Genomic DNA, 10933 nt, shown 5'->3' with positions numbered 1-10933 from the left:
GCATCTATAAGACACAAAATGCACTTATTGAACTATATTTTGAAGCCATAATTTTGAAGCACTGTTGCTTATTTTTCTTTCACAGTGTAGGGATTGGTGTGAAAATCCAGCCTTGAGACAGTTATGGGGGAGATGCTCAAGTAGCAAGGGGTAAATGCAGGCGGGTGGAGTGGGTGGTTAAGGCTGAAACACCTGCAAATATATACTTATATATATATATGCTGCAAATATTTTAGCTGTAATGTTATTAACACTTAAGCACTTATGTAAGTCGCTCTGGCTAAGGGCGTCTGCCAAATGCTGTAAATGTAAATGTAAATGTAACACTGGAACAACAATCCGATATTCATAATCGGAAAATATCGAAATCAATAATTCCCATTATTAGAGTATTTACGGTAAGTCCCTGAGGCAGAACCACATAAGAAGCCCAGGAGGTTTCTGAGAGGACTGGGCCCGAAAGCCTGTTCGCGTAACCCTAAGTTAGATAACCCCTGTTCATCTTTAAGCCTATTGTTCCGTTCCTTTCCTAAGTTATCTTCGCTAATTTAAGCACTCAGTGTTGCCCTGAAATCCTTCAAATAGCCTATCTATACATGCATCTTAAAGCAGGGTAGCGTGATCTTAAATATATTTTAAACATTATTTATATTTTTTCATGAACATTACTAATTTAAAAATTATTAATGCATTTACAATGCATGCACCAGAATTCATTTATACAATATACATTTTGACACATTATTGAAATATTAAAGCAGATATTCACATTGTCTAGATTAATAAGGCGATAATACTCAATAAAATGCTTCAGAAGATTTAATATATTCACTACACATTATACACATACATGCATAGTAGAATTTTTAACGATAAACAAGTACTTGGGCATCAGAAGGCAGGCCTGCTGCCAAGCGAGGGGTCGGGCTCGCCTACTGCCGCCGTCGTCACTGAAGGTCGGCCTTATAAGAGCGCGCATCGCTCACACACCTGGCACAGGACACAGAGAGGGACAGAAACTAGACACCGGGGGCTGGACTGAGAGATAGGTTAGAGTAAGCGAGTAAACACATGGGCATCGTTCGGTATACTTAGTATTTTAAGGAAAAAAAATAAGCTGCGCAAGGAAAAACAACAACAACGTGATTTTTATGAATCTTGCAAACTTCTCTTACTACTCGGACATGTGCAACATGACGGCAGAGTCAGAGCACTCACCAGCAGAGGCAGCGAGTCCCTTAGGGGTGTCCCCTAACCTCAGCATGGAGTCCCCAGTGGCCCCGCCACCAATTCTGCTTCAGACTCGGGCCAAAGACGGAGTACTGATCAAGTCTGAGCCTGCGGGGTGCAGTCCCAACACGGACCGAGAAGAAGGGGTCTCTCTGAGTCACGCTGACGACCACTTACCACCTTCGGGAGGCCGGCGCAGGAAAAGACCGGTGCAGCGCGGGAAGCCCCCTTACAGCTACATCGCCCTCATAGCCATGGCTATCGCCAACTCCCCCGAAAGAAAGCTCACTCTGGGGGGCATCTATAAATTTATCATGGAGCGCTTCCCTTTCTATCGGGAGAACTCAAAGAAATGGCAAAACTCGATTCGCCACAATTTAACTCTCAATGACTGTTTTGTCAAAATCCCACGGGAACCCGGTAGACCGGGGAAGGGCAACTACTGGACCCTGGATCCTGCCGCTGAAGACATGTTTGACAACGGGAGTTTTCTACGCAGGAGAAAAAGATTCAAGCGCACCGATGTGAGCACCTACCCGGGGTACGTGCAGAACTCAAGCGCATTCACCCCTACACCCGTGGGGCGAACGGCGTACGCCAGCACGCTGTATCCCGGAATGAGCACCAGCTACGGTTCGCAGAACCCGGCAATGCTGCACCATTACCCAGCCCCGGCTGGGGTCACCCAAGGACAGCACAGAATGTTCAGCATTGACAACATCATCAGTCATCAAACAATAATGCAGAGCGGGCCAGAAGGAGAAATCAGCCCTCAAGCATTGGCCTTGGGCGGCGGAGAGCTGGGTACGATGCCCACCAGTTGCTCAGTCAGCGGCCCCGACCCTCCGTCATGCTTCCAGTCACAGACTGTAAACCCCAACGCAACTGTGCTGACTAGAGGCAACGGCGGCATGTCTTCAAACCTTGCGACCACATACTCATCATATCCATCATCCGCCTCTCCTCCTCATCTAGCGACGATGGCTCAGGGCAGCTTCTCCCAGGGCGGCCCCCAGGTGTACTACGCAGGGAACAGACTCTCTCTGCCGGCTGTGCGCTCTGGCTCTTGCGCTGAACACACAGAACAGTTGCTGGGGCTTCCCGGTACCACCATGAACTCCTACAACACTTACATGCGACCGGCGAGCTTCGCGTCCGGACTTGAGCGATATATGTAGGAACAAGTCAGCTTTTATAGACTCACCGTAGAAGCCTCATCTTTCGCGTTTTCGACGATACTGATAAACCGGTGAAATCCGATAATTCTCCAATTACTATCATACTATCATTTACTGACGTAAAAAAATCCCCCAATGTCATTTAATGTCATCTAAAATTTACTTGTTATAAATTTTATATCAAGTAAATTGATATCTCAAGCATGTTTTCTTTCAAATAAGGTATTTTAATTCAGTACTTTCACTGTATTTATCTAAAGAGGAAATTGTAGCCTTGCAAGTTAGAAGCAAACATGTACAACTGAATGATTTTAAAATATCAGGCCTATAATTGGTTCATTGTTGTTAAACGAGCTGCCGTCAAGCAGGCCTATTTTCATGGAACCCCAGAATTTTATAAACGTTATTTCACACGAACTGCAAACAGATGTGTTGGAAACGTTTGTCATCTAAACTTAACACGCATGAAAACGTTTGTATAGATTGTTTTAATTTTGTTCTCTTTTTTTAATTATATGTTATAGAAAGCAATAAACGCCTTGCAAAACTGCAGTCCGGTATTATAACAATGAATCTCCATCATCGTTTTTTCCACAAAAGACATATCCATGTTCGAGCTGCTTTTTGCTGGTCAGGGCTGTGAGACGCCAGACAGCAGGCTACCCCCATGCGGTCCAGGCTTGGGGTGAACCCGGAAAGGCCTTACCAAAAGATCCTAAAATAAAACAAATAACAGCCAATGATCATAATCATAGTTATACTTATGTAGTCCTTTGTTAAATTTAAATTACAATTTCAACGACACTTACAAAAAACGCCAACAAAACTATCCAAATGTTACAATTAAATAGCTGTTATTGGAAATTACACTTAAAATATCCTAATGTCACACTTAATTCACGTTATTTAAAGTCTTTCGGGTGTATAATTTTGCTGACATTGTAAATAAGTTCTAATGGCAGGAATCACTACACATATCCAGACTATAGTGAGAAGAAAATGGTGAGGATACGTTTCAGGTTGGGTTACATTACTGCCATATGCGTACAGCTACGGTGAAAAATACGAATCATTTGTTTTTAGACATAAAACATCTCTTACATAAGACCTAAATGAAAAATAACAACTATCGACCAAGTGCACAAAACTAACTTTCGAAACATAAAGAACACATTAACAAATCAATGCGATACAATCCGATCACGTGAAAATGCGATGCACAATAATCGACATCATGCACATTCTGAAATCCATTCCTTTGTGCCGAGATTAACTGAATCGACATGTTAGAACGCGGTACGAACTATGCGGAGTTTATTTGATTCAATCGCTATGTATGTAACAAATTTCATGGAAAAATACACTGAAAACATGATTCTGCAAACGTCGATCCCTTTCTTAGACAATGCACATAAAGGATGACATGCCACCAGTGTCAGTCAGTGCGCCTTAACGCAGCTGCAGGCCTTTCACGGCGAGAAGGGGTCACTGGGACCGCAGAATTACAGAATCAAACCCTGCACATTACTTAAATTCCAATAACAATATTATAACCCATCCTAACGTGCATTACACCGAGGTGCATTCTGGGATTTCCGTCTATAATACGTGTACTGTGATCATAAGATAAGATACCAGCAGGCAACGTGACCCTCGTCTGGCGAGGATTTCTCCCGGCGAAAAGGTTAGACCGACACCTGGTGGTGTGGTGTGTTCCTTCACAATCACTTGATTTTTGTTGTTTTTTGCTGATTCCTTTTTTCGTCGCTAGATGTCAGACGAAACTTTAAAATGGCTTTTATTTGGCGTAACCGTTTCAATTTGTCACCCACTGTAACGAATTTGAATAGATTTGTTTTGAAGGAAAATTAGAAGATTTGAATTTTTGACCGTAATGTTTGCGTATTTTAAATCTAATCCAAATAAAACATAATTTACCTAAAATATTAGCCAGAGATGTAGTGTGAGACGTAATGTTCGCGTCTTTTCATGGAAAAAAAATCATAAAATCTCATGGCCAATGAGGCAAAGCAATTACATCGTCCAGTTTATTTAAAGCAAATCTAAATATTTTACTCTTCTCTGCACCTATATCATATTTCGTTTCAAAAAGCAGAAATATAGCACAGAAAATAAGACTCAAATATGACTATTCGAAGGTGTAGCAGCAAATAGGCTATTTGAAAACAAGAAATGATTTTATAAAATATTGAATTGTTTTATATCTCAGAGTGACACCTTAGCAGTAAATACTGTTTAGCTTTAAAAAGCATAGTGTTCCGAGGCTCAGCGAAAAGTGAATTTTGATGTAAAAAATCTGCACTACTAGTTATATATCGTTACATTTTGACCAAAGTGGCCTCTAACAGTCTTGCGTACGGTGCACCTTCTGAGAACATTGGGTATCTTGTGCGGATAATATATGTAATACAATGTTCTACTTCTTCTCGAAACGGTCAGTTTGCTTTGTTTAGAAGTCCGCTCCCTGGTAGGCATCAGCCATTGAGAATAATGTAATATCTTATCAATGGCTTAGATTGAATGATCGCGTTTTTAACTATTTATCAGTTACCAAACAAACACATAGACTACAATATTTGCATTCGCAATGCGGACTAAGCATATATTCTACATTTATGCTCTACATTCATAAATTCTGAGCCATTCTCAAATCCCCAGGCCAGAACATGTATCCTCTTATTTGCATACTTCTGGAATTATCCTAAATGGCGATTTTAATTTTGACTACAGCCAATAATCTCCGTGGAAGCTCAGCGTTAATGTTCTAAATGTTTTTTTTTTTATATCGTTTTTTTGCGCGTAGCATAGAAAGCTAATCACGACCCGCGGTGACCTGGCCATCCTCCTGGACACCTGTTCGGGTCCCCGTCTAAACCATGAAAGTTATGTAGCCGCGTCCGCCAAACATTCCGTGGGAGCACTGGCACTAGAAAATGGGTTAGTAACAGAAATTTAATTATGTGATTGTGGAAAGCTGTTTTTGTCGGCTGTTTTTAATATCGTTTTTAACATTATTATTATTATTATTATGGCATCAAGAATCGAATAGTTATAGTTGAACTAAAATTGATGTTTTCTTAAACCATTGGATATATATAATAGACCACCAAAATTAACCCAATTTTGAAATCTAAACAATTAGAACTGATGGGGAAAACGGAGGTGTGGGATTAAACAACAACGACGACAATAATAATAATAATAATTCACCTGTGTATAACTTTCCATTAAAGGTTCGGTTAATGTATAAGAAGCAGAAACACATAATGTACATGATGTACAAACGCTTGAGTTGGGCTATAAAACACGGTACATGGTACAACTGTAGAAGTCTCACTGAACAGAGAGTTCAGATTGTCGAGATTTTAGATACGCTATGTTATGTTCTAACACCAACGGGAGCCTGTATCTATCATTATCATTGTCTGTGCATCTTTTATACAAATTAAATACATGCGGAAATTACGGGAAAACACAAGTTCAATCTTGACTTACAACACATACATTTTGTGATTACATTTTTACAGATTTACTTCATATTATAAAGAAATTTCCGGTACAGTAAATAACTTAGTTGCTGTTTTCTCTAGAGAAGATATCATGAAAGTCTCGCGTCAGATTCGATCAGCCTACACATTAGAAGTGCAACTTCTTACACGTTCTTATAGTGTCTAATTCAAACAAAATCCAATAATGAAAGGAGCTAAACCGTATTGTCAAATGCTTCGAGAATTCATGCAATAAATGCGACTACATTAATCGGAGAATAAGAGTCAGGTGAATATATAACGATGAAAAGGAATAACAAAATCAGGACAACGCGCGCGCGCACACCCGCCCAGACACAAGCGCACACACCAACAATTGTTTGCTATTCACAGGGCTTTCTCAGACCTACATTATTCACTCAGTAGTGTATTAGCCGGAACACAGTATGTAGTTAGAATCTGAAACTAAAATTTTTTCCTTCTTTATTAGCAGGAAACTGTAATATTTCATTGGTTAACAAACATGTAGATCTACATACACACATACATATACACCGACTAACATTAAACAGGTTGATTAAAATATGTGGGAAAAAATAGGCGTATTTTATTCATATGTGAAAGCCTTTCAGACGATGCTGTCTCTGCCGTAGAACAAAGAAGCGTATTTACGGCATGCAGGTTGACAACGTATATGAAAAAGAAAAAGACGCGTGAAAGCAGGTAATTGTCTATGGTGACATGTGACTCTAGATAAAAAAAACAACAATAATGAACAACAATACAATAAACAGACAAAATAAAAAAATAACGTTATTGTTAAGATTCTTTGGATCGACCAGGGAATTGATTGTGATTTGCATATACCTTTCTCGAGATAATTACGTTCGATATACGGTAAATCTCCACAATTCTGAAAGAATAATTAGCCTCTATGAAGAGAGTCACACACCAATCATACCATTTATATTATAAACAGTGTCAATAACGAACAGGCTCAGCTCAATACATTACTATTGTTGTTGCTGTTGTCGTTGTTGTTGATGTGGATGATGGTTATAATGGTAATTTTAAGGATACGGCTGTAGTATGATCTTTAAAATACGAAGACCTTCTTCAAAGACCATCACGAGGCTTATGCAATAAATTTAAACGATTATTAATTAAAAGACCTGCAATTGTGAATTATGTACGTCCATTATGAGAAATATGATGAATAATTTATTCAGCTTTCAGCAAATATTTATTTAGCACATGAAAGCAAACCGAATGATAATTTGCAAACGCGTAAGTATTATGCCTCCTCCTTGGAATTGAAGAAAACTCAATTGTAGTCAAATTTATTCTTTAAAAACCCCTTTTAATTTAGCATAAATTAGCTTTTCCATATGTAATAATCAAGCAAGAAGTGGGTGTTGGCCTGGCTTTACGCTACACAGTGGGGGGAAAATATTTCAATTGGTATTTTTTTCCATTTCCCTTCTGCTTTTTGAGAATAACAGATGATGAGCTAGAGGAAACATCAGTGCACGACTATCTGTATTCAGATTAAATAGATTATGGAAAATAAATAATTAATTATTAATGTTTAAGTGTCTTATTTTTATTTGCTACGGTTCGTTTGATAATATTGAACGCTCTTTTGATTCATTTATAATTAACATCATACGCAGTTTAGGGTAACTGCAGAGCAAAATTAAAGCAATCATACTATTCTGGTAATATACGGTAACAGGGCTATATATTCTGTTACTGAAAGGCTATTTTACGCGTTATTATATATCGACAATTAATCATCTACATTAACTTTAGGCCATTAGCTAAATGTCTCACGCTTGGTATTCTGCATTTTGTTTCATTATCCGGAATCTGAAAGGCTATTTTATTCCCTGCTTAATTACTACATATTTACAAATATATGTTATGTAAATTTCAAGACATCACATTATTGCTGAGGTGGCAATTAACGAAACTGGGAATGTGATGACGGTTCTTTCTCTTATCTCTCCCTGTCCTTTCTCACATCTTTCCCTCATTTCCTTGAGTTCCCGGTAGCCGTGACACGCGGATCACGTGACAACGCAAGTTGAATAAATGGTTTTGAGAGTCGGCAGGGGAGAGAATGTTTGGTTCGCACGGGACACGAGAGCAGCGTCTCTGTGCTCCAAAAATAAATATTCACATCAGTATATGTATATATGCACACGGAAGAAGAAATTACAATATTAATTATTAACTAAATTAGGCAACGACGAGAAAGCGCATTCTACAAACCAGCTTAAACAAAAAAAAAAAACGACTCCGAAGAAATATATTCCTCTATATTCACGTATTCTTGCATTTATGTTATTATTGCAAGAAATCATTTTGATTGTTATGCGCTTGTGAAATCGCGATCGCTAGTCACAGGAGAGTTTCCAATTCAATGCTAGCATTGCGACTCAGACGCTGGGGCCACGTTCTGGAGAGAGAAGTCTTCACTTCCTATAAAATGATTCTTTTGATCTGTTCGTGATTCATTTTTTTTTTTACACCGCAAACGGAGACTTTGTGCTTGACGACCAAACTGGGAATTGTTCGGATTTTCAGAAGAGAGTGATTTCGTGCTTTTTTTTTTTTTATCGACCTACAGTGACGAATTCAAACGTTTTCTGGTGCAGGAGCTGCAGGCACGCGACTTGATAGCGTGACCACCTAAGGATGACATTGGGGACGGATATGTCCGACAACTCTGCTTTGTCCGAGGATGTGGACATCGATGTCGTTGGAGGTGACATATCTGTAGGTAAGGATGGGAAATACCTACATCACCATCACGACTATAACTTGGGCAATGACTCTGATGACAACCTTTCCCAGAATGCCAGGGAGTGCGCCTCTTCCCCGAGCCTGAGCAACTCTGGGTGTCCGACAGAACGAGTTGGGGTAGAAGAAGAATCTGGCGGAGGAAACTTAGTTGGAGGAAAATCGGGAAAAAACACGCTGGTGAAGCCCCCTTACTCATATATTGCCCTGATTACAATGGCGATTCTGCAAAGTCCCAAGAAGCGCTTAACACTAAGTGAAATCTGTGAGTTTATCAGCAACAGGTTCCCTTATTACCGGGAAAAGTTCCCCGCTTGGCAGAATTCGATTCGGCACAATCTCTCTCTCAATGACTGCTTTGTCAAAATCCCTCGGGAACCTGGCAATCCAGGAAAAGGGAACTACTGGACCCTAGACCCGGAGTCAGCCGACATGTTCGACAATGGGAGCTTCCTGCGCAGGAGGAAACGTTTCAAGAGGCACCAGTCGAATGAGATCCTCAGGGACCCTGGGGGGTTCCTGCCGGGTTTTGGGTACGGTCCCTACGGGTACAACTATGGTCTCCAGCTACAGAGCTTCCATGCCCATCATCCATATCACGGTCACCATCCGGGAAGCACCATCCCTTTCCAGAACCCGCAGTGTGCACTCCCTACTCCGGCCACATTTCCTTCACCACACTCTCTTCCCTCACTTGTGGGGTCCGACTTAAGAAAGCCATTTTACCCACAGCTTAGTCCGACTTTGCCTGGACTAGCGCCTCTGAAAGTGAACTCTAGCACCCCAAGCCGGCCTTCCTTCTCTATAGACAACATAATCGGCGGAGCCAACACTCCGGCTCCCCCTTATTCTGCACAGCCGGCCAGCCAAGCACAGATCTTGGCAATGCTGACTCCTGCACTCGCATCTGCCTCTAACCACTTGAATCTCTCCCAGGAAGCGCTGTTGCAACCGACCAGCGCGCAGACTTTTTCCAGCAAAACGACAAACATTAACGGTTGTCACTTCTAAATCGACAACAAAACAAAAAGCACAGAACTTCTTTAAGTCCCAATAAGGTTCTATCAGCGTATGCGAAGGTAGGATAATATTCTTTGCGACACTATGGAGCATTTTGTTCGTCTCAACACGTGTTTCTTAATCGTCATAGAATAAAAATAAACATGCGTTAAATATATTTATGGTCTGTAAATATGTATAATATAAAGGGAGACGCCTATTAAAATCGTATTCAAATGAAGGTTTCGCAAACTTGCAGAGTGCAAAATCGGAACTAACTTTTCACGTATGTCCAACACCCCAAGTTAAAAAGAAAAGTAGCATCCTGCAGATAGGTGACTATTATTAAGATTATTATCGTTTTATATTTTTGGTTTAGTTTGTGAAAAGCACTGTTCATACCGAGGCCGAAAATTCTCAGGTTTTTAATTGTTTTAAAGCACATTGACAGAGAAAACGGGGGCTGTAAATACGACCCATAACCTTTGCCACTCTCCCCCGCTCTCCTTACAGCGGTGTTTGGTGAATTTGTAATTATAATTGTTCTATGTTGTCGATAGACAATTATGTGGTTTTGGTGTAAAGCACATTACCTCTCATTCTGTTCAGCTGTTGTGGATAGGGTCTTGTCTATTTCAATAAAAAATCTGTGAAATATGTTATTTGTAAAGAACGACAGACAAAAAAACTTCTTAAAATGTTCATAAAAATGTAATTTGTCTTTGCTGTAAAGACAATACAAATAAATGTTTGTGAATTTTAAATAATGTTTTCGTTAAATTATTTACCCAATAATTGTATTGGCCTATCATTGGCATTTTCCACCAGATAAAAGAGTGCATTGTTTTCATTATACTACAGCAGTCTGTGTGTGTGATAATATTTATGCTTCTCAGAAAAGAAAGGGTTTTTTTAACCGGCAAATTACTCCACCTTTGCGTTGTTGGGATCTTTTATTGGGAACTTCTTAAACTCCGTTATAGACTTTATCCAATGCGTCGCTCATGTAACAGGGGACCAAACATAAAGGAACAAATATATTAGACGAAAACGCATTTTTTTCTTTTCATAAATAATTTTACGAGAAAGGATTTTAAATCGAGACGTGCCTTTCTTCAAGAGACGTAATCTACTTAGGCCTATATAAAGAAGATATACTGTGGGCTTCTATTAGTACTGCTTGTATTTTAATACTTTTCATATATTATTATG

The 10933-nt window shown here is 39.7% G+C and overlaps 2 protein-coding genes across 2 annotated transcripts; both read left to right on the top strand.

Moving 5' to 3' along the window:
• Positions 1 to 1151: 1151 nt before the first annotated feature.
• On the top strand, positions 1152 to 2960 carry foxe3 (forkhead box E3). Its single transcript, XM_023843625.2, has one exon. The coding sequence runs from the start codon at positions 1152 to 1154 to the stop codon at positions 2406 to 2408; it is 1257 nt and encodes a 418-aa protein (XP_023699393.2). The 3' UTR covers positions 2409 to 2960.
• A 1038-nt stretch (positions 2961 to 3998) lies between these two features.
• Positions 3999 to 10596, top strand: foxd2 (forkhead box D2). Its single transcript, XM_023843627.2, has 2 exons — positions 3999 to 4092; positions 8578 to 10596. The coding sequence occupies exon 2, from the start codon at positions 8618 to 8620 to the stop codon at positions 9731 to 9733; it is 1116 nt and encodes a 371-aa protein (XP_023699395.1). The 5' UTR covers positions 3999 to 4092; positions 8578 to 8617; the 3' UTR covers positions 9734 to 10596.
• The last annotated feature ends 337 nt before the right edge of the window (positions 10597 to 10933 follow it).

Source organism: Paramormyrops kingsleyae, chromosome 15, assembly GCF_048594095.1.
Source record: "Paramormyrops kingsleyae isolate MSU_618 chromosome 15, PKINGS_0.4, whole genome shotgun sequence".
In the NCBI taxonomy this organism is placed as follows: domain Eukaryota; kingdom Metazoa; phylum Chordata; class Actinopteri; order Osteoglossiformes; family Mormyridae; genus Paramormyrops; species Paramormyrops kingsleyae.
Note: the sequence above shows the minus strand (reverse complement) of the source record. Positions and strands in the feature narration are given on the sequence as shown.